Source organism: Sinocyclocheilus anshuiensis, unplaced genomic scaffold (genome assembly GCF_001515605.1).
Source record: "Sinocyclocheilus anshuiensis isolate Anshui unplaced genomic scaffold, SAMN03320099.WGS_v1.1 scaffold1328, whole genome shotgun sequence".
NCBI classification, from domain to species: domain Eukaryota; kingdom Metazoa; phylum Chordata; class Actinopteri; order Cypriniformes; family Cyprinidae; genus Sinocyclocheilus; species Sinocyclocheilus anshuiensis.
Window position 1 is genome coordinate 1,206,964 of NW_015548192.1, and position 27,741 is coordinate 1,234,704.

General features: G+C 35.6%; 1 protein-coding gene across 1 annotated transcript in view; it reads right to left on the reverse strand.

The window, feature by feature from the left end:
• The window catches only part of LOC107653102 (cadherin-18-like), a 130,499-nt gene that overhangs the window by 7,666 nt on the left and 95,092 nt on the right, over positions 1 to 27,741 (reverse strand). The window contains exons 8-11 of the mRNA XM_016439740.1: positions 27,171 to 27,272; positions 25,168 to 25,304; positions 19,738 to 19,859; positions 17,568 to 17,685 (exon numbers count right to left, since the gene is read on the reverse strand). Of these exons, the coding sequence (XP_016295226.1) occupies positions 17,568 to 17,685; positions 19,738 to 19,859; positions 25,168 to 25,304; positions 27,171 to 27,272 (479 nt within the window). The remainder of the gene's footprint in view (positions 1 to 17,567; positions 17,686 to 19,737; positions 19,860 to 25,167; positions 25,305 to 27,170; positions 27,273 to 27,741) is intronic.

Here is a 27,741-nt window from a genome sequence, read left to right on the forward strand (position 1 = left end):
ATTCATCCAAGAAGTTACCTTGTGGTCCTGGGGGTCGATAAACAACTACAAAATGGATTTTAAAAGGGTGGGTAATAGTGACTGAATGTGATTCAAAGGAGCTGCTAATACCCAGAGAAGGTAAAGGAATAAGTGTCCAATCATTAGAGATAAGCAGAACAGTACCTCCACCTCTTCCAGTTAGACGGGGAGTGTGGGAAAAGAAAGAAAATAAATTATTGGAGAGTGCTGCAGGAATAGCAGTGTCCTCTGGTTTGATCCAGGTCTCTGTCAGGGCCATGAGGTTTAGTCTTGAATGACTAGAAATAGATGTAATGAAATCTGCTTTGTTTACTGCAGACTGGCAATTCCAGAGACCAATAGAAAAAGAAAGTAGTGTATTAGCAGACATAGGCAAAGTGCACATGTTATTAGGATTGTGCTGCCTATTGTGTGTGATGCGTGTTTTGTGAGTAGTAGTAATAATCAAAACCGATACTTATGTCCCTTGTCTGTGTCCCTGCACTGTGAAGTCGATGGTCTTTACACTCTTCGGTCTTCACACGAGGGCTGCCGCGGTGTACTATCCTTTTTTATACCCGTTTGACAAACTGGAAATTGAATTCAGCTGAACACACTTTACTGTTTATCACAAAAAAGGGCTAAGCGCATGACACTGACAAGGTACACGATACAGTACGAGACCAAACACAACTTCAGCACGTCTCAACACAGTAAACAAAACAAGTGTTTCCTAGCAACGACAACTGCGCTAAACACTGAGACAAGAAATAAATACACTTATGATCTGCTTTTAACTTCCGCTGATTGACTGCTTCTCTCAAAGAGTATTTCTTTACACTTTTTTTGATTTCATTTATTTTTTCATTCAAGAAAAACAAATAATCAAATGTAAAAATCACTTCAGTGTGTTTATTACAAATACATTGATTAAATAATAATAATAAAAAAAACTACAAAAGCAGTTAAATAAAGAGCAGCAATCTTTTCTTTTATTGTTAGATTACCATTAATGAGACAGACGGCCTATATAGAAAGTCCTACTGTACAGCATGGATCTAATATAATGTTACACATCAAATGTTTTCCCTAACAGTTCCCCAAACGTTCACTTAAGACATAACAGATTATGTTTGTGTGAATAGCTTACTGTAATTCTGTGTATACAGTACACAGAATTGCAAGAAGCGAGCAGAGAAAAATGTACTCCTCTCAGAAATTGTACAAATAAAGGTAATTTTAGATGTTTAATTACTATTTGGAGCACTGGGGTTGCTAGACGAGGGTTTAATTAACTCATTTTTGTGAAAACCTGAAATTCGACCAAAACCCACATTTTTCACTTCGTTTGCCTATAGCTCAAAATTAGACCGTGCGCATTCCGACTCATTTTGCCAGCACGGGTCACATTATTTTGTTCAAAAACAGATTCATTCAAGAATGAAACAAGTTACTGTCTTTATGAATGAACCACTGAATCATTCAGTCAGCAGATTCATTCAACAACACTGATACATTTACACTATTTTCGTGACTAAGCAAAACCAAAGTTGAGCAATAGTGTGTCTAAAAAGCAAGTTACTATTTTTTTCACGCTATTGATCCTAATATCTGCTCTTGCTTGTGTGATATTGCTTATATACAGTGCATACTATTAATAATAAAATAATAATTAATATGAATAATAAAACGTTATACAGTGTTATTGTATTTCTTTTCAAAAACATGCTTAAATATGGTCCATATTACTCAGGGTTGCCAGGTTTTCACAACAAAACCCACCCAATTGCTACTCAAAACTAGCCCAAAACTAGTCTCAGCCTCAGACGTCACGCCCACGGACCGTTGGCTGAACGTCTGATGCATACGACACACAAAAGTGGAAACACTTCAGGAGTTTCGAAGTCGCCATCGGATTGGTTGAATTATACAGGATTTCCGGGAGACGTGTGTGTCGCGTTCTTTAACGTTCCGCCTGGAAACAAAAATCCAGTGGCGCCAAACCCCCTCACGAAACAAGAAAGAAAGCCGTCGTGTTTACAACTGTGACAATGAGCGCTTATCAGGATCAACTAAACGCTGGATTCTCAAAAGTATGTGAAATATTTCAAGTTCGCAGCATAAAATCTTTAAAATACGTCCGAGAGTTTTACACACCGGTCTGTTATTGTGGCGACATTTCCACGCCCCCAAGGCGTGACGCTGAAACGAAACGAACTGTGATTGGTTGTTTGACATGTCAGTCAAATGGCCTCATGGGTGGGCCTTGGCCAATAAAAGCTGCCATGAATTCCAGACCTTCAGCCGTCAGTCTGAAGGTCTGACTACGCGAGACTAGCCCAAAACTAGCCCAATCGCGTTTCTAGGGGGGACCCCCAGTAAAAATCGCATTCCGGGGGGTAAAATACACGTTTTTTTTGGCAGGGTTCCCCTAGTAAAATTTGCATTTTAGGGGCTAAATATCACGTTATTGGGGTCGCTTCAACCCACGGACATGAAAAACAATCCACGGTAACAGTGTTAAAGTAGCCCAATTCCACGGGAAAACCGCGGACTTGGAAACACTGATATTACTTGACAGATACTTATATTGCATTACATGTCATGTGGATGTGCGCATGTATATGGATTTTAACATGGATAATGGACACATATGGGTAAGTCAGAAGCTGCTGTGTGTCTTGCTGCTACGAAAAAACATTTCCTGCCAGCAGCATTAAACACCTGCACAGACACAAAAAGCTCTCGCTCCTGGCACCCAACTGTGTCCCATAAATAATCACAGAGACACACTACAGAGAACATGCATTTCTAAACAATGTACTGTAATGTATGATCAAAAAAAGAGAGAGAGAAAGAACAAGAGAGATGAAAAGGCTGAAATCTACTCCCTTATGGATCTGACGTCAACATCTTGTTCATGGCAGACATTACAAGATACAAGAAATCTTGCTTGCAGGGTCAGACATGTGAAAGCCCAAAGAAGCTATGCATTATTTATTTTTGTCAGTCTTCACAACTTAATTTTCTTGATTTCAAAGTAGTTTCTCTTGGTCTGGAGGTAATAAAAGTCAAAAAGTGCAAAGCATTCTAAGTGCAAAAAATATAATATAATATAATATAATATAATATAATATAATATAATGCCATGAATTCCAGACCTTCAGCCGTCAGTCTGAAGGTCTGACTACGCGAGACTAGCCCAAAACTAGCCCAATCGCGTTTCTAGGGGGGACCCCCAGTAAAAATCGCATTCCGGGGGGTAAAATACACGTTTTTTTTGGCAGGGTTCCCCTAGTAAAATTTGCATTTTAGGGGCTAAATATCACGTTATTGGGGTCGCTTCAACCCACGGACATGAAAAACAATCCACGGTAACAGTGTTAAAGTAGCCCAATTCCACGGGAAAACCGCGGACTTGGAAACACTGATATTACTTGACAGATACTTATATTGCATTACATGTCATGTGGATGTGCGCATGTATATGGATTTTAACATGGATAATGGACACATATGGGTAAGTCAGAAGCTGCTGTGTGTCTTGCTGCTACGAAAAAACATTTCCTGCCAGCAGCATTAAACACCTGCACAGACACAAAAAGCTCTCGCTCCTGGCACCCAACTGTGTCCCATAAATAATCACAGAGACACACTACAGAGAACATGCATTTCTAAACAATGTACTGTAATGTATGATCAAAAAAAGAGAGAGAGAAAGAACAAGAGAGATGCAAAGGCTGAAATCTACTCCCTTATGGATCTGACGTCAACATCTTGTTCATGGCAGACATTACAAGATACAAGAAATCTTGCTTGCAGGGTCAGACATGTGAAAGCCCAAAGAAGCTATGCATTATTTATTTTTGTCAGTCTTCACAACTTAATTTTCTTGATTTCAAAGTAGTTTCTCTTGGTCTGGAGGTAATAAAAGTCAAAAAGTGCAAAGCATTCTAAGTGCAAAAAATATAATATAATATAATATAATATAATATAATATAATATAATGAATATATGAACAAAATTGAACATTGAACATAGGATCTTAATGGAAAAGTTTATTTCTTGCACACGATTTATGAATTCCACAAACAAAAAATACTCTTCTATCTCTCAAGTCTTACAAACAATAAGCCTTTCCCCAGATGTTGCTTAAAACAAATAAACGGAAAAAGGTTCGATCTTTGTAGAGAGGGAAGCATTTCTGTCTTGGTTTATGTTGACGTGTCATACTCACCCGCTGGTGGCTGACAGCACACTGTCTCTAATTGCACTGCAACACTGCTCAAAGTGTCATGTGAGAACATAAGCTGTATGTTCAGGACACAAAACCAGACTGAAACCACCACCTTCATATCTGCCAATATCTCAGTCCGGAAAACAGTCAACCCACAACCGATCTGGGGGAAAACAAGGCCTTACTCAACCTTATCCCACACAACGTTTCCAAGCACCTTCAAAGGAATTAATTTCTATTGGTCAAGTAATGTGTTTATGCTAATGAGCTGCTGTTTGATTGGCGGATAGCACTCCATAGCCAATTAATTCGTTTTCGATTTGCTGCTTCACTCAACTCTGTCAAAAGGCTCATTTGAAATGTCAAGCGTTTGCGATGTCAATCGGCTCTTCTTTGCAAAGATGAATATTTTTCAGTTATTTGTTGCAGATTATGGATGCTTTTGAAATACTTGCTTGAAGGAGAATATGACACACAAGTCAATGTGTCTAGAATTGAATTCGGTTATTTTGTCACTAGTATTTCAGCTTCCAGCTCCCAAAACTGGTCTTTTAATTCATGTTTAATATGAAGCGGGGCAAACTGCTGCCCCATGGTGAGCAGGAGGTCACATTTTGCCCACTTCAGCAGGAATTGTATTTGATACAAATTTGATACAAATACTGTCATTTCTACCGTTAAACTGGGCTGTTTCTGAATGGGTGAGTTGATGGAAAATAACTGCTTACTACACAAACGTTAGGCAGGCGCTTGGTGTGCATGATGTTTCTCGGTTCAATATTTAAGTCCATAGTTTTTAATCATTTATCCTTGTCAAAAGCAACCCCCAAATGTCTGTTATGCAACACAGTCTGTGCACTTGTAGCAAAGCTTTTATTCAGGAGGGTTTATATGGAAAGCAGCACTGTTACTATGGTTCATACTCTAGGTTAGGGATTTTAACAAACTTCAAGCCTAAAATATTAAACTCCGGCACATAATTCATCCTTCACCATTTGTACATGAATAAAACCTCAAACACCTTGTTGGGGTGTTATTTTTCCAAGCAGACTTTTTAAGCATTTTCTCTGGCATGCGATGAAACAGATGGGAAAAAAAATCCACTGAGTTGCACTGTAGGACTACAATCACCTTAACAACTCAACAGAACACCTTAGCAACTGCACTGAAATGTGCGCAGGAGAGCAGCAATTTAAAGTCAACATGAAAGGACATTCAGTATTCAATAACAAAAAAGTGGGTGTACTAGAATAAGTTTATTTGCTATGTTTGCTGTAACTTTTATTATATTAACATCAAACATAAAAAAAAGGAAAAAGCTTAATTATCTACAACAGTAAAACAATGCCAACATATCTATTGGTATTGTGATTGTTAACTAAAACTATTAAAAACATACATAAAATAAAATAATGTATATTTTTAAATCAATCAGAAATAAAATAATATAAAATATAAATATCACATAAAAAAAGGTTTAGAAATGTGGAAAATAACTAAAATACCAGTAACACTTTACAGTAAGGTCCCATTAGTTAATATTAATGCATTAACCACAATTTACTACTACTAATACTTTATTTATTACAGTATTTATTCATCTTTGTTAGTGTTAGATTATAAAACTACAGCTGTTCATTTTTAGTTCATGTCAACTCAGGTCCATTAAATAATGTTAACAGATACAATTTTTAATATTAATAATGTATTAGTATATTTTGAAATTAACATTAACTATGATTATTACACTATTACTATAACTATTACACGGCTCTGTGGAATTATTATTATATATATTATAATTATTATTATAAGGTAACTAACAAACTGGTAAGATTTTAAAACATTTTCGTCTTAAATCTTTTATCGCCATAATTATTTATGTGGTAAAATGTTGTGTAATAAGTGGTTTGACTGCACCGTATCCCTTAAATGTCAGTCTAGTTTGAACTTGCCGCTTGCTCACAACTGCTGTGTTCACGGAAGCTTTGCGTTCAAATATTTAAACTCAAATCAATATTTCGTTTCTAAATATTTACTTATGTGGCAAGTAGCCGTGTAATAAGCGGGATAATGTACATCCAGCCGGTTGTTATCACAGAATAACCCCCTTCAGGGTGATACAAGACCCTGTCGGGGGGTTATTCTGCGATAACAACCGGCTGGATGTACATTATCCCTTACTTAATAAATGTTTTAGAAATACTTTTCATTGTTAGTTCATGTTAACTAACATAGTTAACTATTGGAAACTAGTCGGCGCCGATAGCTTCGTGGGAAGCGTGTCGACATGTAGCGTTGTAGCGTTGTCCCGATCCCCCCCTCTCCAACTTCATTTCCTGTCTAACTACTGTCCTATCAAATAAAAGGCAAAAAAAAATAAAAATTAAACTTATTATAAAGTGTTAACAAAATAAGTTTAAAGTTGAAGCACCAAAATGACTAAAACTGAAACTTTATAAATTAAAGCTAAACTGAAATATAAAAAAAAATAAATGTATAAAAATGGCAAAAGCAAATAACAATTACTAAAGCTCAAATTAAAATGAAAACTGAAAATATCAGAATATTAAAATAACCAATTCAAAATATTAATAAGTACTATTATAGTATATAAATAATATAACAACACTGACAACTATTTGGCTATTTGTTAACATTATTTCTGTCATATGTGAAAAACATTTAGTAAGATATAACTAGTAACTGTCAACTAGCAGTCATTATAGTATTAGTTGACTGTCTGCTTAATATCTCCTAACACTTTATTTTGATGGTACGTATGTAAGTAACTTTGCAAGTATGTTAACTACTTCTATTAACCCTAACCTAACCCTACTAACACTCTAATGAGAGTTAGTTAACATGTAGTTGCAAATTAATGAATGTTAGTTAAGTCAGTTGCAAAGTAACTTATACTTAGTAGAACGTCTAAGTGCACTATCGAAATAAAGTGTTACCAAAAGTTACATTACATTACATTATAGAATTTTTGAATGCCATTTTTACCGAAGCCTTCATTGCACCCTATAAAGTGTGGATTTTTGGCCATAATACTGCTAATTGTTTGTTACAGTCTGTGTTTTGGTCTCTCTGATCTCAAAGAACTTCAAAACCTCGGCATAGTGCGGTTAATAAGTCATCAAAGAAATGAAATAAAGTATTGAATAGAATTAGAAAATATCTAAGCAATACTGCGGCATTCCCTAACCTGAGCAATACTGTCAGAATATCCGCTGATTTATCTTCCCCCTTAACTAATGGAAAAAACACTGAGAATAAAAATGATCACCTTGAAGCAATAAAAAGCAGCTTTCAGTGGGAAAACAGCCACGTTCTGTCGCATAACAACACTTCAACCTTCACTGCAGCGGCAGGATATCTGAGTGACACTCCGACTAATTAAAATTCCCAAATATTATCAGCTTGACAGCAACAGCTTTCAACTCCTCTGATAAGGGGCTGTACTAGAAAGGTCCTTCTGTATGCAAACGTGCAAAAAGATGCCTTCAGAAATCAATTGATCTATTAAAGTAACTGGGTCGTTAAGAGATCTGAGCGCTGGTTTAATTGCCCGTGAAAAAAAAGGGAAAATAAAATGTCATTGTGATGATTTGGCACAAACACAATGATCAAGGGAAGATTCATTCTGAGTACTTGTGAAGTTAGGACATATTTCTCACTCAAATTCAGCGTCTGTTGTGAATAAATAAATAAGGTTGACACTTTGAGGTAGCACTTTTGAAAAACAGCCCAAGCTAGGTGCCAGCCGGGGAGACCTAATTTATTTTGAACATCTTTGTTTGGCTAAAATCTTTTAATTCAGAGCAAGAAAGCCACTCAATCTGAGCAACATCTTTGTAATGCTAATAATTAGTTTCATGTACTCAGATCTTTGACTATCAGCACAAAAAGTAATCAATTGCAGTCTGTTTAGTTTTTATGTGCCAATATAATATAATATAATATAATATAATATAATATAATATACAATATTTTAAAGATTTTTTTTGGTATTTCGCATGGTCTATTATTGGAGTAGTGTCAGCCGGGTGGGTCCTATTCACTGGGAATAAAATAAATAAAAAAATAATAATAAAAAAAATAAAATAATTAATTATTAATTCATTACATGTATATAGCACTTTTCTAGGCACTTAAAGCACTTTACATTGTGAGAGGGATCTCCTCAACCACCACCAATGTGCAGCATCCCCCTGGATGATGCGACGGCAGCCATATTGCGCCAGAACGCCCACCACACACCAGCTTACTGGTGGAGAGGAATATAATGTGAAAAATGTATGAAAAATACAACCTGATAATGCAGTTAATTTCAATATGTTGTGTTAATAATATAATATAATATAATATAATATAATACAATATAATATAATATCTGCATTATATTTGTATTTAGCCTATTTATTTATTTTTTTGTATTATTTTGATCAGGCACTAACAGATCTATCCATTAATCCATGCATCCATCCTATTCTAATAAAGGCAATTTCATCACAAAAATTGTTTTGTCAGGTAACCTAGAAATCATTCAGCATTCTCTTATTAAATAACAGTGGTGTTCCGTCCATATGAGCTGTGCATGCTCTGCATACCCAGGTCGTCTGAGGGAACGAGTTCACGGGCTAATTAATATAAACATGATTATACGTTGATCCCTTGTCATTTGAGGTGTAACTTAAAGCTTAATAAAGTGTTGGTAATATGTACGTAAAATTATTTATTTGACAAACAATGGTAATTTTCTGTAAATCTACGTCAGTTACGAAAGCTTCTAGGCGAGCGGATTCTCCACAGCTTTGGCGCCTTTTAGCACGTTCTCAGTAGTTTGTTGGCATGCGGCTGATTTCATGCGCGAGGTAAGCTGTCAGCGAAGTGCTCACCCAAGCGGAAAAATGCGCTATTGCTGCCAGATCTCGACTGCCAAAAATTACATTGTGTTTGATGCAAAACTAACTCGACTAAATCAAATAATAATAATAATAATAATAATAAAAACATTGTAACTGTATATTTTCATGCTTTCTCAAGCAAAGCAAATTTGTAAAATCCACTGAAAACATATCTGGTCATAGACAATGTTGAAGATATACATTGTCAACATGCCTAAGTGGTAATTAAATATATATATATATATATATATATATATATACATCTCATCCGAAGGACGGTGCTTTTTGTCAGTATAGTGTCCCCATCACTGACTGTACTGGGGTGTTAGGACTCACACAGACCACATGGTGAGCACCTCCTGCTGGCCTCACTAACACCTCTTCCAGCAGCAACCTAGTTTTCCCAGGAGGTTTCACATCCAGGTACTGACCAGGCTCAACCCTGCTTAGCTTCAGTGGGTAACCAGTCTTAGGCTACAGGGTGATATGGCTGCCGAAAATAAAAATCATTCAATCAATGCAGAGACATATTGAGCTGGGGAATCCCCCATCTCCCCACCCTCTGAATATTATGTATCATAAAGTAACTACGTGTAAACTTTATTTGGCGGTTTTTACATGGAAAAGCTGCTATAAGTTTTTCTAGCATTTGAATAACTATGGATAAACCTGAAACAATAGAAGAAGGATTGGAGATGAATTTCATTTACAAATAAGGTAGGAAATGTGCATGCTGTTATATTGACACCTGCCACTAGTGTTGTCAAAAGACTCGGTACTTCGGTACCAAGTCGGTACTAAAAAAATGAAAACGTTACGGTACCAGTTTTTTTTAAAGGGGTCCTATTATGCTTTTTCACTTTTTCAACTTTAGTTAGTCTGTAATGTTGATAAAAGTTACAAAGCTCAAAGTCCAATTCAAAAGGAGATATTTTATTTAACAGAAATCACTTTTTAAAAACTACAACGAACGACTCGTTTGGACTACAACGCATATTTTCCGGGATTTGTGATATCACAAAGATCGATGACAAAATAAAGACTTTGTAAAAGAGCATAATAGGACCCCTTTAAGTACCGGTGGTACCGAGTACCTGGTTAACCTGGTTCTTGATGCATTATCCGAAAGGTGTGCAGATGCGTTCTCTCTTCATAAAAACACTGAGACGTGGCGACCTCAAAAGGAGGAAACACATCAAACTAACAAAACACTTTAAAGACCGACACCCGGATCAGATGAAAGAGTTCAAGCAGGTAAAGTTCAATTAAATTTCTAATATTTAGATCTTATGTTATGAATATTATTCCATATTTTAATTTGAATTTCGGATTGAAATAAACATTGCCGTTAGCATATACGTAGTTAATCGTTAGCATAAGCGCGGCTAACGCTAATATAATGAGCATTAGAATTAATTTTGGCTTATTTGATTACAGCCGTTACCGGGGAAACCTCTATCTTTCCCGCTCTCCAAGTGCCTCCTGCTGGCAGAGAATGAATTTGCAAATAGAGTGCAAGTCTGTGGGAAACACCGCTTCTGTTATGAATATTATTCCATATTTTTATTTGAATGTCGGATTGAAATAAACATCGCCGTTATTAGCATAGTTAATATTTAGCATAAGTGCGGCTAACGCTAATATAATGAGCATTAGAATGAAGTTTCTTTATTAATTATTTAATACTCCTATAACTTTTATTAGGGTAAAAAAAAAAAAAAACAGGAGGACATGATGATATTTACTATTTTTATACACCAGAGGCTATTAAATGAATTGTGAATCTAAAATATGCGTGTTAGAGAATGTACAAATGGTTAACATTGTTTATGTGATATCAGTCCGTCAGAAAAGCAGTTCTGGGCTTTTATTTTTAGCTAACTTAGTTGTTATTCTTGGCTGGATAACTCTAGCAGGTTTTAAAAGCCCTTTCAAATTAAGTATGTACACAGTTTGGATTAAATGAAAGTATAGTCAAATTTTGTCTCCTGTATAGACTTTACAATAAGATACCATTCATTAACATGACTTCATGCTATTATCTAACATCAATTTACAGTGAGAGAACAATATATTTTTACAACATTAATTAATGTCTTTGAATGTTTTTTAATACAAACACTTGATCATTCATGTTTTTTCATTGTGCATTAAATAATTTTAACAGATTGAACTTTTGATTTTATGTATTAGTAAATTTTGAAATTAAGCCTAAGAAGAATACTTGCTATAACTATTGTTTATTGATAGGTCATGTTATCTAACAAATTGAATCTTATTGTAAAGTGTTTTTAATACTACAGTTTCCATCTATTTGATATACACTTAATACATGCAATCTTATCTAAATTTCTTATAAAAGCTGAGGTTTGTTATTTACTGAAAAGTTATATTTTAGCTGGTGTCAATGATCTAATGTTGCATTTGGTCAGACTCAGCCCACTGCTTTACTCAAGTATATTATATTTTGCTTTTACAGCTGCAGACTGAGGAAGATCCTGAAACACACCAGCAAACCCTAAAACAGACAACAGTTTACAGATGTTTTTCAGCGGCAGCAGAAATATGACAAAAACTTTTGGGTGAAACTTGTTTACTTTTTTTTCATACTTTTATTACTTGAGGAAAATAAGTATAAAGAATGGCACTGATTTTTGTACATTTTTTTAATTAGTTTTTTAATTAGCATGCTTTTGTGTTTTGCTTTGGTACCGAAATTGGTACCAATAAATAAATAAATAAGTAAATTAAATTATCAACAAATTAAAAACAATAAAATAAATTGCACAATAATACACTGATGTGGGAACAAAAAAATAACAAATTAGTGATTATCTATGCAGAAAACAAAACATTGGCTGAAATATTTACATGATAACGGGTTGATAAATAAATCTAGAGATTTTCATCATTTCAGTATAATTTCTGTTCATCCAGTTTAGATGAGCAAAAAATGACTTCAGATAAACCCCTAAATGACCCACAAAACAGAACAGACTTGCTCTCCATGTCTGTGCATTCCTCTGTAACTAGGCCAAAATAAGTTGCAATGTGGACCAGAATTCTGGTTACATGAGACCTCCCTCTCTCTCTCTCTCTCTCTCTCTCTCTCTCATATTAATAAATAAGATGAAATATTTAATTTAAAAAAGACAATTAAAATTAATTACACAATGCTCCCATTAAATGCCTGAGACAGACTGGTGTCTTTGCTTCAAACAAAAATGTAAAAATAAAAATGGCGACATATAAGAACATTTTCCAAACCAGACCAAAGCTGTGACCACAGAGTTGTGATAAAAACCACACCGTGAGAAATAAAAACCACTTATACCCTTGAGTACACAGTATGTAAGCAGAGCTCTTCTCTCCTGCGAAGGCGTTAAACTCAATAAGAGGCAGAAGTGTTGAGGGCCGCGGTGTGGGCAGCCTGAAGATCCTGCTGTTTGCCTGAGAATCTAGAGCTAAGGCAAACAATATATGTGTGAATGAGAGAGAGAGGAGACCGAGAAATGCCCCGAGCTCTTTTCTTCAAGCACCACTCATGATGTAATCCAGACCACCGGCCTTCATTTCCATACTGATAAATATCACGGTCATTAAAGGTCCCATGGCATGAAAATTTCACTTTATGAGGTTTTTTAACATTAATATGAGTTCCCTAGATTAAGATACTTAAAAACTGCAGTTTAACCAAACAGAAGCTACTCGATCCCACAGTAGTCATCAGGTGAACTAACAGAAAGTAATTACAATCATTACATTACACTGAAGAATTTAAGTTGTTATTCATAAATAATCTACATGACTAAATTGAGTCTGAATCGTTTGGGTTTGTGAACTGATTCACTGTAATGATTCAACTCAAAATAAAGATCATGAATCACACATCGCTACTCTTTCAAGCTTTTATAAAAGCACCAACAGAAACTAGGCCAGATGTTGAGGTTAAAAGAGAAAGATGGCTTATATTTCTGTTTGTTTCTCACACAAAGCTATCATATGAGCCTTATGAACCACCTCTAGACTCCTCCTCTTTTTACTTGCACTATATTGAAAAGATATCCTGTCCACATATTTCATCATGGTCATCTGGTCACTTATTACTCATTATGTTATCTTCAGACTGTATTGCATTACCATCATCATCCTCCTCTTATGAAGTGGCCTTATCATGTTTATCACCATAATAATGATCATAATTACTGGATAATGACTCATTTCTCCTGTTACCTCTTGGTTTACAGTCTATCTGGTTTCCTGTCCAGACGCCCACCAACCGACTGACACCCAATATAAGAAGAGCCTTCTCAGACGCTGACTGCATATTAAAACAAGGCAGAATCAGACAACAGAATCATGTCTCCTTAAAGGCCTAAAGATACAGGCGTAGAAAGCTGATGGAAATAGGATGAGAGCCTTTCAGAGACAGATGGGAAACAGGAGGGATAGACAGAGAGTGAGAGAAAGAGAGACACCTAACAATAGCAGATGGGAGTGAGAAATGAGGTGTGTGGGAAAAAAAAAGAAAACGTACAATTATTTTGGGGATTTTTTGGTAGAGATTTCCACTTAAAGAGAAGTTAAAAGTCTCTTTTATGTATTATTCACCCTCATATTGTTCCAAACTCATTTGCATTATTCTGTAGAATAAAAATTAAGGTATATGCTTTAAAATTCTTAACATTTTTAAAGAAGCATATATATTTTCTCAAAATTACTGACAAATATATTGACTATATATAGTTATTCACCCAAATCTTGTCATTTGTTTATTTATTTATGTGCATGTGTAGACAAATAAATAAAGACAAGTTTTGGGTGTACTGTTCCTTTAAGATGGTGTTTGAGTGTATATGTGTGCATAGGTGGATCTGATTAGCATGCCAATGATTCTGAGATTTCATGTTTGCATGCCTTCAGCATGTTTTTGACCATGCCATTCATAAGCTCGCTCATGAATATTACTTTTCTAATTACCCTCGGCTCCACTACAAAGCGCAATTGACTAGAGAATATAATCAAACTGAATATCCGTGCAAGGAGGCTTTGTGCTCTGGGGCCCTCCGTCTTACATTGTTATTCACATAGAGACAGTGTTCATAAAGCAAAACGTGAACAGACAATAATTTAGTCCATTTAGCCTCCCCTTCACTGCGTACCAAATAAATTTGCACCTATAAATCCAGAAATGGAGATGGAGGGAAATTATATTTATTTTGCAGCGCTTGGGTAATTCCATTGAATGCCTTAAAAAATCAAAGGTGCAAAAGTAAGGCACCGTGTTAAAATTTGCTTACTTTTCACCACAAAGCAGCCATTTAGAGACAAAGAGCTAAAGTACCTCCATAAAGACCCATTTGCTCTTTTACAGCACTTGTAAAGATGGGAAAGTGGTATTATTACTAAATTTGAAGCACTTTGGGTCTTTGTAGACAAGGGGGCTTCACTTACTCGCAGTCTCTCTACAGACACAATAAGAGCAGCGCACACGACATCGACCACCCGTGGCAAGAGCTGATAATTCTTAGACCAGTAAACAGTGGCATGTCCCAGTGGAGAGAGATTAAAGAGCGAGAAACCATGTGAGAAGTAGACAAAGAGAGTGAGATTTGCACTGAGTACCACTTGGATAAATGAAGTAAACTCCATACTGCAGTCATCTCGATAGGAAAGGAATGGAACTCACGATACTATCTAAGTCATTCTGTCTACCAATATAACATCGATCTGCCTCTCTTCTGTTTTTCCCCTACTGATCTTTAGACATGGGATAAAACTTTACCAGCAATTACTTTTAAAAGTAGCAACATTTGCACTCTAATTAGAGAATTTTCTTAAAACCACATTGCATTATCACTTTCTACCCCTTAAAAGATCCATCTGTTTTTAATAGTTAATGTAGATTCAAATAATAATAATAAAAAAATGCATCCAATTAATTACACAATATGCTGAATAAATTAATTGATTGTGTATATCAAGGTACGCTAAGAATGGAGATATTTTGGCAGGCAACTACACTATTTGAATGGAGAAAACAGCTTTATTGATATTGATATCAAATTGTTGTTTAAAATACATTTTCACTTCTTTATTTCCAAATATTACATAACAGTATTACCCACTACCCCTAAAACATACATCTGTTCATGCAGATTAAAATTATAAATTGTTAATCGAAAATGAATCCATTTATATGCTATGCTCATTAGATTAATTGATTGTTTATATATATATATATATATATTTGCTAAGAAAAGTCCCAAAACAAATATTATTTTGGCAGGCAATTAAACTCTTTGAATGGACAAAAACAGTTTTAAAACTGTAGTTTAAAATAGATTTTAACTTCTTTATTTCCTAAAATTTCACAACATTACATAACAACCCCTAAAACATCCATCTGTTCATGCAGATTAAAATGACTAATTGTTAATCAATTAAAAAAATGAATCTAATTAATTATATGCTACGCTTATTAGATTAATTGATTGTGTATATCAATATCCCCCCAAGATTTTGCGAGGCAATTAAACTCTTTGAATGGATAAAAACAGCTTTAAAATTCAATATATTGTGTTTTATTTGATATAATGTTTAATATCAGTTCATTTTGTAATCAGGTCTATCTGGATGTGTTCTTGTAATCTGTCTGCAAAATTTTAATTATTGTACAAATGCTTCAAAGTGACATTTTTGGCTTCTTTTATCAAGTCTCATTGTTTTTCAGCAGCTTACGCCATGAGCATTGTCTTTTTAAGAAGCTGTGTCAAGTTAAAAGAAGTACAGCTTTGAAAAATACATATATTGCGTATGTTTCCTCCAATTAGCTGCTTTTGAACTTATGAATTTTGCTTGCTCTCATTAATTAAATTGACAACCCTAATTAAAATAAATATGAACTTTAAGAAAAACTGAATCAAATATCCTTCAGAAACTGATTTCTAACACCTTTTCCCCATCCTTTCTTCAATCCCCTACTGGTTTCAGGGTCCAGATTTGGACCCAGGAGCAGCACACCTCGGATAAGAGCGGTCTCCATGGTAACCTCCAGCCCGCAGCCATCTGTGTGAGTATTGCATTAAGGCCGTCGGTTCAGGAGTTTAGGGAGCTGGTAATTCATTCGACAGCAACAGGGCTGAACTACTGTGCGAGGTTAGACCCATAATCCCTCTAAAGGAATACCGGTGCTCTTTGACAGCTAGGGACAGCGATGAGGGAAATAAATCATGCCGACCATGCTTGAGCTGTATTTTGGAAATGCGGTGGCTGGAAGAGTACAAAAACTTCACCAGTCACTTCAAAGTTCACCCAAGGAGCCACAGACTCACAAGAAGTAATACTGCCACAGGGAAGAATAAAGGTGCCACTTCGTTGAGGGTCTAAATGAACAACTGATGCTGAAAAACACATTTAGCAATTAGCATAAACTGGTTTTCTGGTCTGTTGGCTGGTTTAGAGGTGTTTTGGGTACTTTTTTTTAGCTTGACCAGACTGGAAGACCAGCTAAAACTGACAAACCACAATAGGTTTGTTAATGCAGGGTTTAAAACTGGTGAATAATTGACCCAAACACAGTTGGAAAGTGAAAAGGTTGACTGCATGTTGACTTAAACCAATGACAATGAATGAAAACAAACCTATATTCTTCATGTCACACATACGCCCAAAACAAACACTGAACAAGAAGAAATAGCGCAAGAGCAATAAACAACTCCAGTGTTATGGTGATATTGATTATTGAAAGAAATGCCATTACAGCTCATTGATTTAACTTCTCAGCACCTATTAATCATGCATAAGGGATTTTACTTCCGTCTGCATCTAAACTGTCATTAATCGTCTCTCTTAAGCTTGCGGTCAACATTTAATTATAACCTAAATATTGGTCAACATCAACAGGGAAGTTTATTGATCATATAAGAAGACTTCTGCAGCCATATTTTCCCCTTAAAAATGAATACATATTTAATTTCCTAAATAGCATTGATATGTGAATTCATTATTATAGCTTGCATGAAAATGGCATGCACAGTGAACATTTTCTGAATGCTACTTTGTGCCTTTTGTCGTAATGGAAGAGAATATTAAACTGCACACATTAACACAAGCCCATTAGGATTCCCACACATTTTGACTAACGAATTTCAATGACTTTTCCAGTTGTTTGTGATTACCAGACAAGGATTTTTTAAATATCGTTTTATAGAGACTACACTCACAAAAAACAACTAGCTGATGAAATATTGTAGACCTGTTAAAATAACTAGAAAAATGCATGTTCATTTCAAATATATATATATTTTTAAAGTCTTGTAAATCATGAACATCCTGACATTTCCAGTTTTTCCTTGACTGTAAATATGCAAATAAATAAAAAAATAAATGTGTTTTTTTGCATCCTACATCCATACCTTCATTGTCTTTTATTGTAAAGTTAGGGTTGGCAGGAACTCCTCCAGGAAAAGAGAAGGAAAATCCCTTTCCATTGGCAAAATCATCTTTATCCACAGCCGCGATTGTCTGAATGACCTGCCATCAACAGAACCGAAAAAAAAGACATGAGAAACACTTTCTTTTTATAGTGAACTTTGTTAGCTTTGCTTTAGCTTTTGGGTCTCTGGTGATGCTTGACTGATAAAGTTTTTCTACTGTAGTTACAGTAAGATGCCTGGATTGTACAGTATATATGGATTCACCAGTTTCCCATGCGGAAGACCCACCATCCTAAATAAAATTTAATTCAGCAGGGTTCAAAAGCTCAGAACATAGTTTTGCTCGATTCTTTCTGTTCCCTCCCCCACCCCCCTCTCGCTCTCTTCTCAGAGTGAACTTTTGAAATCTCTGCTGGCATCTCAGCAGCTGTAGGATTCTGTGTGCTTTGTGCATCAAAACCAGTGCGGTCCATTGTGAGTTGCACATCCATGTGCTTTACTCCCTTCAAAGAGCAATACCTTCCAACTGAAGAGGTTCAGACTGAAGGAGACCTTAATTGGATTGCCTTTCGCTTGTGTGAAACCAGAAATAATAAAAGGCTGACAAATTCACAATGCCATTTGTTAAAGTTAATGCTTGTATATTACTGGAAATGTTTCTTGAATAATTGTGTTGTTGTTATATCGATATCTGTATCATTTTATTATTATCAAGTTATTATTGATTGATTTTTTTATTTTTTCAAAATAGGATCATTTATAGAAAAACACTTAGTCTGCAATTAGGCTGGAAACAGACAGTCCTGCATTAAACCATTGGTATATAAACTATAATATTGGACTGTTTAAGGTCATGCCAAAACATCTCAATCGGATTTAAGTCCGGACTTTGACTAGGCCACTCCAAAACCTTCATTTTGTTTTTCTTGAGCCATTCAGAGGTGGACTTGCTGGTGTGTAACTGATAATAAGCGTGCAGCAAATCAGCATATTAGAATGATTTCTGAAGGAACATGTGAACATATACTTGCACACGCTTCAGCTTTAACATCTGAGCAAACTTATAAACTTAAGTCCTAAATTCTCCCTTCTTTATCAAACCAAACTTACAAAGAACAGTTAAAACTGTTATGTTAAAATACTTTCTCTTATTCCATATTAAATGCAATCAACTGTAAGTAAACATCTGTAGGCTGATTTTACAGTGTCTAAACTGGCGCTGTCAAAACATTTCTCTGTTTCTTTGAACCAGGTTCATCTTCAACCAGCCCACTCACCAACACCAGGTCAACAAATGATGTGACTCTGGGGGCGGGACCATCTGTTTTTTCAACCAATGGCAGGCAGGGGGAGGAGTTTGCAACACCTGTTTGAAAATGGTTTTTATTTTTTAAGTCAGTTTGATGATTCTAGTGGTGCAGAAAGTACACATTCCACTTAAAACACATGAAAAGTGCACAGAAGCACTTTAATGTGCTACTCCCGTAATGTAGTGTGGATAATTTCTGGAATTGGATGTACTGTTTTATGTTGGGAACACAGGGGATATTAAAATAGGCTTAACCTCATCTGTCCTTCATTTTCTCTCGCTCTCATCCTTCTCTTTCTTTGGGCTGCTGGTGAAAAACAGCCTATCAAAATTAAATGGAAAAGTGTGGGTAGGAAAATAGGAGTCTGCTTTAGTGAATCAGAGCTGTCACGCTTTGTTGATCAGATTTTTTATTCTCATTGAGAGATGATTAGCATTCCTATAACCCCCTTCCATTTTTCTATTTCAGCCCCTCTAAATATTCACGCTTTTTTCTCTACACCATTCATGGCAGGGAACTATGGCAGTTTGTAAGGGAATTTTCAGTGCAGGCTGATATGTAAATCCATATTGATCAAACCCATATTATAATATTTCAGATGACCAACTTATCATTTGTTAATACAGTAACTGCTTGCATTTTTAATCACAAAAATACATATTTATGCATTACATGCATATGAATTATGCTCATTAGGAAGTAAACTGATTAAAACAGCAGTTAGTTTCTGTACTTTAACTGTTAGGTTCTGTTCGGCCTCCCTCGCCTTCTCTGCCAGGGAATGTAGGTGTCAGAGAGAATGTGAGACAGAGAAACAGTTCGACCATTGTGGGACTTGCCTGTCCTGCCCTGGTGCTTTCACAGATGATGATCTCGTCTTCTGTGTTGATCATCGGAGGATTGTCGTTCACATCCAGGACTTGCACTGTAACAGGCACGTGGCTCTGAAGACTGGGATTGTCTGAAAACAAAACATTGCAGCATGTGGAAAAATATCAGATAGCTTATCTGAAAAAATATCCGAGCAACAAGAAAAGTTCTTCAGGAACATCAAGCAGCATTTGTGCACTGAAGATAATGGTAATGGAGATTTATCTATCCATTAAAACATTAATAAACCCACCATCTCATCGATCCATCCCTTTATTTATAGATTAAACCCATCTGTGGTGCATTTAAAGTGCTTAAGCAACAAAAATCACTTGGAAACAATAACACACGAGAAGCATGACTTCTCATAGTTCTTAGAAGGTTCAAACTTTTTCCACATTGTTTTCATTGATTGTAAATAACAAATCTGCAGAAAGCTAAACCAAGATAACCATAGTTGACCACAGGTTCCATGTGGACTGGGACATTAGTGAACTGGAATATAGTTTTGCTGAATATCAAATTACATAAAAAAACAGATAAACAAATAGCATGGCAATAACCAATTAATTCCTGACTGGCAAACACAGGTTAAGCAACTTTCTATCAAGTCTGTCTCAAAAGAACACACATCTGAACTGTAAATTCTTAGAGGAAAGTCAATTTGCATGCACTCCTTGATCCCTGGGTGGGATCCGGCTAATTTTGTTTACAAATTGGCTAAATCATCTAATAGCAATTCTCAGAGAGTCAGACCCATACTGATTAAATTAATTTGAATCAAAACACTATAAATGCAAAAACGCAGAAATTAACAAGGCATTATAATGCTCATACATTTAAAAAGAGGTCCACAAGAAGGACATCAAAATATTCTGTGCAGTTACACATTGAGTAATTAACAAGATAAATTACATTCAGTTAGGGTCTTTTGAAATTACTTTGCATATTTTAGACTCACATATCACATATTTTAAATTAATTAACTGATATTACAAAAAAGAAAAAAAGAAAGAAAAAAAAAAAAACTCCAACCTTTTTTGCAAGTTCTTACCAAAGCAAAGCATGCACAGACAGACAGACAGACAGACAGACAGATAGATAGATAGATAGCCAGATATATAGACAGATAGACAGATAGACAGATAGTCAGATAGTCAGATACATATACATATAGATAGATAGATAGATAGATAGATAGATAGATAGATAGAGAGCTCAGTTGCCCTGTATCGACAGCTAAACTGTGTGAGCTCATTAAAAGAAGAAAAACAGGGAAAAATGATCAAATGGACAGCAGTGGGGTTTCTGATGAATAACACCTCGTTATTCCCTCTGGGAATTTTCCACACTGAAAAAACTTTAGTAAACATGAATAGAGGCGAACAAAAAGACTATACATATAAACTGATTTAATATTCAGTCAGGATGTTTTCCAGGAAGGTATTGCTATTTTGGTGTATAGAGAGAATAATAATAATAATAATAATAATAATAATAATAATCCCCCCTAAATAAATAAAGACAAACCTTCCATGAGCTCAAAGCCTATTTAAAAGTATCTCCCTCTGTAGAAACCACAACAATGTGACATTTCAAATTTGTGATCTCAGAAAAACTTTTTGAAACTTTTAATTTAAAAGAAAAAAGAAAAGAGCTTAGCAGTGACCACCCACTTCTTCCATAAAGCACTGTGAGGCTGATGATACACGGGGCAACTTTTTGAGCAATTTTGCCTGCATGGGCAACTTCTTTTGAGCAATGTTGCTTGGGCACTTTCCTATTGAGGATGGGTAACAAATGTCTATCTGGATACTTTAGATCGGTCGTGGGCCCTGTGTCTCACCTGGTTGCCCAATGACGGCAACATTGCCAAAAGTTGCCCGGAAACATTCCTCAAAAAGTTGCCCAGTGTATCATCAGCCTAAATGATGTAATCGAGTAAATTTATTTGCACTGTCAAACTAGGATACTGAACTGAACAATTAGCTGTTAATGATGTATCTAAACACATTGTGTCTCTCTTCTGTATGTGTGGTATGCAAGGTATGTCTTGACTCATTTGTGTTGTCAGATAAAAAAAAAAAAATGCAAATAAGAACAAGCCAATAAACAACTTCCAAAATGATTTATCTTTGGAAATAACCCACATACCATAACATCACAATCTGCCATTGCCTACTTTATTAACTTAACTTTATGTTAGCTTTATGTTAACTCCATAACTTAATGTTTTTATGAGCTTATAATAAGAGGACATGGCAACACTTCAAAAGTGCGCTCTGCGAAGCTGCCTTCAAAACATGAACAAAACACGATGGCTCTGTTGACAGTGGTTTAGTTAAAATTTTTCAGCAGGGTCACTGCAGTTATTTAAATGCGGTTGTCACTCCTGAAATTCTACAGTGTGTACGTGGCCGCAGATGAACGTTTTTAGCTTCAAATCAAAGGTTATAAGGTTGTGATTCATCTTAGAGCTGGTTTGGTAGTGTCTTTAAGAAATTTTGAACCAAAACAAGTTGTCTCTCACTGTTGTGCTCTATTGTGATGTGCGCAGAGCGTAGGTTGTCTAAGATCTGGCAAAAAAGGCCAGATTTATCAGTTTTATAATGCAAAACATTCATGCACCACAACTAGACATATCTAATAAAATAACATGATATGTGTCAATAGCACAGCTACTGTTAAATGCAATAAATGCAATATAATTGCTGAGAAGTCTTATAAGCATCCAGGCCAAGTGAGTTCCTCTCCCTCGTCATCCTCACTAACGAGCACTCTAACATGAATTCACACCCACAGCGGGACCACAAATGAACATTTCTCAGAATGAAGCCTTTAACGGCAAAGCCATCGCCATGGCAACAAACACACCATTAGTAAAAAAAAAATCGACTCCCTTCAATGTATCTTTGATTGCATACAACAATGTTAAACACAAACGCATCAAAACAACATCAGAAATGTGATTTAGTGTTCTGTCATTTTGCGTATTTACCTTTAGGGATATTTGTTTTGTGTTTACACATATTTTATTGCACTTTCATAGCTCAGATTTGATTGTGATTTTCAGAAATGTTCAATATCAAATTCAAAAGACACAAATGAGACAATTGTTCACAGAAAGTATAGTATATAGTATAATGTGGTTATAAAATATACCTTGAACGCACAGAAAACCTTGAAGAGCGTCTGCTGAATGCATACATGAACTGGATTTGAAATGTTGATGAACACAGATCTGAGCACAGTTTGAGACAGTTCAGATGTCTTCTGAGGCTCTCCAGGAGATGAATGCATATCTCTGAGCAGCAGACTTATACAAAGTCTCCATTTGATCTCATTGCTGTCTAGGGAAAATAAGTGTGATATTAAAGCGATGTGTGATTTTTCATTCACATGCTGGATATGTGGAAATGTGGAATATGATTATCATATAGAAGACTGAATGTGTGTCATTGGTGCTGGGTGTAAGGGTAATTACTCTGATAAAATCTGCAGCAGGAGAGTCACATGACTCCATTTACATTACCGCCTGTGATTTTTATCATCTGGGAGATTATATACTACCAATCTTTCCCTGTTTTTGTTCTCTTGCATGAGTGGCTTTGTTAAAGGGCTATTTCACTCAAAAATGTCAAGTCTGCTGTCATTTCCTCACCCTCATTTTGTATCTTCTTCTGCCAACACAAAAGGCGATTTTGTCTTTTTGAAGTGCTGTCAATCGATTAAAAAATAATAATGAATTGCACATTTGTTCTGAAATTAATCGCGATTAATTCCACCTAACATTACAATTTTAATAATTGTTTTTTATTGCAATAATTTCACATTCAATCCTTAAATTAATGTAGAAACAACACAAAGACAGTATATTTTTAATATTTGTATAATGGCAACTTTTTATGACTGAAGGCCAGTATCACTGATACCAATACAACAGATGTTTGAACCAGAAACTGACTGATGATGAAGAAGAGGAAGAGCGTATTATACAGGGGCGTCTACTAGTCCACATATCAGAATGGTAATGCATTTGATGTATCACTCTCTATAATGTCAGACATGATATAATTAACCTTTGGCTTGACTGCACTATCAAACAGCTAATAATGTATTGCTAATGTTACACAAACTATGCTCCTGTTCACTAATGATATGCAAAGCCCCGCCCCACATGTTGACAGACGTGGAACTTATTTCCTACTTGGGAAATAGGTTTCAAACTGCTTTTTTGAGACTGTCTTTGGTAAACTGCAGTTTTAGGGACATGTTCATGTTGACTGATGAATTTGCACATTGTTTGTCTTTAAGCATATTAAAAACACCAGCTAGACATGATAACAACATTAAACATTAATGTTGACCACAGGAGGGGCTTTAAATATTCACATCTAGCATGTTCAATACAGTACCAATGTCCAGTCTGTGAATGAATAATTCTTTTAAGTCGCTGTGACGAGTGGGGGCGGGGCCGAGAGCCGTGGGAACGGAGCGAGGCCGGTGGAGTAATTGATAATGAGCGACACCTGCACCACTCACCGGTCTCGAGTCCCACGGAGGAGCTCCGGAAGGATAAAAGGAGGAGTGACGACAGTGAAAGAGGAGAGAGGACCAGGCCTGGACTTTATTTTATGTTTTGTGTGCGGCAGTCGTCCGCGAGGGGCTGCCGCTTTACTTTCGTTTTGTGTTTGTTTATTTTATTAAAGTTTGAAATGTTCGTCGGTTCCCGCCTCCTTCTTCCCGTGACTACGAACGTTGTTACAGTCGCATCTTTCAATGAATCTGGTTAAAAAAACGAGATCTGAAAGATTTAATCATAAAACAGAATGAACTGGTTCTCAAATTCAACCATCAATGATCTGGATACAGCAATTAACAGCTCACTGGAGGGGAACATTGTGAGTGAACAACATCTACAACTATATTGAGACTGTATAGCTGCAGAATATAGCACACAAGTCAATTAGATTACTTTAATGATATTTTACAGTGCTTCTGGATCCATTTTGAAGCTTGAAAGCTTTTGGCCCCATTAATTTTAATTGCTTGGGGGAAAAAAAAACAAAAACAAAAAAAAAAACAACAGCAATTAATTTTTCTCTTTCCACAGAAGTAAGTAAGTCACATGGGTTTGGAACAACACTAGGGGTGAGTAAATAACCACAACTTTCATTTCTGAGCTAACTATTCCTTATGTGCTTAGAGGTGCGATCTTTGACTATTAACAGGCCTACAGAGTTGCTTTCACAGCAGCAGGAGGGTGAGCGATTTTCAAAGAGAGAAAGCGAACGGCAGTCCGTTTCTCGTGAGTGCAAGAGCCGTTTATTGCCAAGACTTTCTAGGCAAACTAATTTGCGAGTTATTAAAGCTCAGCCAGCATGGTTTCTGGTACCCACCTTCCTCTGTTGCCATGACAGTGATGTTGTGCCAGGGCGTATCCTCACGGTCCAGCAGCTGAGTGGTTCTAATGACTCCGCTGATGGATTCGATATCGAAATACACCTCTTTGTCTTCTCTCTGCTCGATAAAATACCTAAATATAGAAGAGAGAGCATGAATACTGCATGAACCTTTCCGTCTTTCACCCCTCTACATCATGGCTGTGGCATTAGCTTGTATTGCTATACATGACTGGGTCGTGAAACCCGGCCAACTCCATGTGTGGCGAGACTTACTGTATGGCAGGACTATTTGACTTAACCTCAGCCTAAAAGGATATATTTTCAATTTTATAACAAGTATTTTTTATTATATTGACCAAAAGCTTATACAACAGTATGAGTAATTGTACATATAAAAATACATAATAATAATAATTAACAAAATAATTAAATATAATAATTTGATAGCAATAACAGCTTCAAATTGTATAACACTCAATAAATCTAGGCACCATTTCTATAACATCATGTCGCCCAGCTTGATGACAGATCAGTGTGGAAATACAGAGAGGAATATATAATATAAAAAAACTATTCAAGTTAATTTCGTTCATATGCTTTCTCTAAATGGTCAATCACCCTGCAGACAGCAAACAGGTCATTTTTAGTGAGATTTATGAGTGCTTTTGGGTATATGTAATGATTTATAATAATATTCCAAGTGAAATGAAAGTGAATCACAGCTTTAGATAACAGACCTGACACAACCTAAAGATTATAAAAAGAAAGAAAGAAAGAACTACAGGAGGAAAGTGCAAGGAGAAAAACTGCAGCAGAGAAGCATTAGTTGGACATGATTAACAAATCCTCAAGTGACATGCTTTCCAAGCATGAATGTGAAATTAAAACACATTTGCATTTCCTAAAAGAAATACTAGAGTGTGCAAGGCAGCCAAAATTAGAGTTCACATTTTATGTAACCATAAGATTTGAGTTTTGGTTCTGGATAGTTAGTTGTGGTTCTGCTGTTTTGGTTTTGTGGCAAAGGGGTCAAGGTTTACTGGTTAGCATTGGTTGGGTTAGCTATAAGATGCCAAAAAATATTTCCCAATTAAGAGCAGTTGAAAAAGCAGCCATATATTTTGATTGGGAAAATAAGTGAATAATAATAATAAAAATTAGAAATAGATTAACAAATATATATATATATATATATATATATAGCAATACACCATCCAGATTCCATCTACTTGCTGAAAAAAGGCATAAGCGCATAAGCACTCTAAAAATAATTTCTGTTTTTAATAGCTTTCATCATGTTAACTAGGGAGGAATACAGGAAACACAAAAATCTTCTCAGCAAAACACAAAACCTCATCCCGAAATCCTGTTAATGCAACACCAGGGTGTCTATTGTGAAGAATATGCCTTTAAGAACCATTTTCCCTGCAACGTCTCATGAGACAAATGCTTTACACAAATATGATAATGATCAGATGCATCATTATAACAGTTAGGCACGAAACTAAGGAGATAACAGTGACCTTGCTTATTTTTCCATAACGCTAATGCTGATTCTCAAACTGCAATGCCATTTTATTTTTATGCTAATGCTGTAGTATAAATTCTTCTATGGAAATGAAATGCTGTTTTTTTATGGGAAGTGCATATTAAAATCGGGGGAACAAAAAAAAAAAAAGTTTAAATGTGTTATCCTTCAACGTAGACTAAAAAAAAGAGGCCAGGGATTATTTATGAGACTTTTCTCTTGTTTTCTCTTATGTATTTTAATTATTTATTTATAGCAATGATAAATGCTGATGTAAAAAACATTCGTGTGAAACCGAGGATCTCACATTAACCAATGAGATTTGCAGCATTTGCATGATGGCGAGAGTTATGGCCTCTCCGTCACGCATGGACAGTGAAGGTTCATTCAAAGATGGCTTGAAAACACACATCCTCAAACCACCATTACAGGGAGATGCTAATACACCATACAGGTCATATCTCATTACCACAAGAAAATGTGCACCGTCCTTGACTGCATGAGACGAGAGAGAGAAATAACAATGAGGATTTTACACTTTATGCCTTTTACTGCCAGAGAAAGGAACATTCTGACATTTTATTTTTCATGCCTGTTGTTTGCTTGCATGTCATCCAAATGTTATTTTCTCCATGTTCTGCAGACTACGATGTGCACAACATTTATATATAGAATGATTCTTATGGACTTTTCACACTTAACATACATTACCTTGGTGTTTTATTTCACACTCTTCATACATTTCTAGTCAGTAATTAATTCTGGGCAGTCAGATTGACATATTTCTCACTGTGTGTTTCTAAACCCAGGGTTAATGCATATTGCATATTTGCATAATTATATACATTTAAAACATTGATCTGTCAAGTACAGCACACAGCATGCACAATTTTAATAATCACCTTTGTGCCATTACTAGACTGGACTGCTTTTTTAATAGATTATTCTATCTAATTCTACTGTATCTTCTCAATTTCCAATAATAATAATAATAATAATAATAATACATATATATACATATATACATATATATATATATA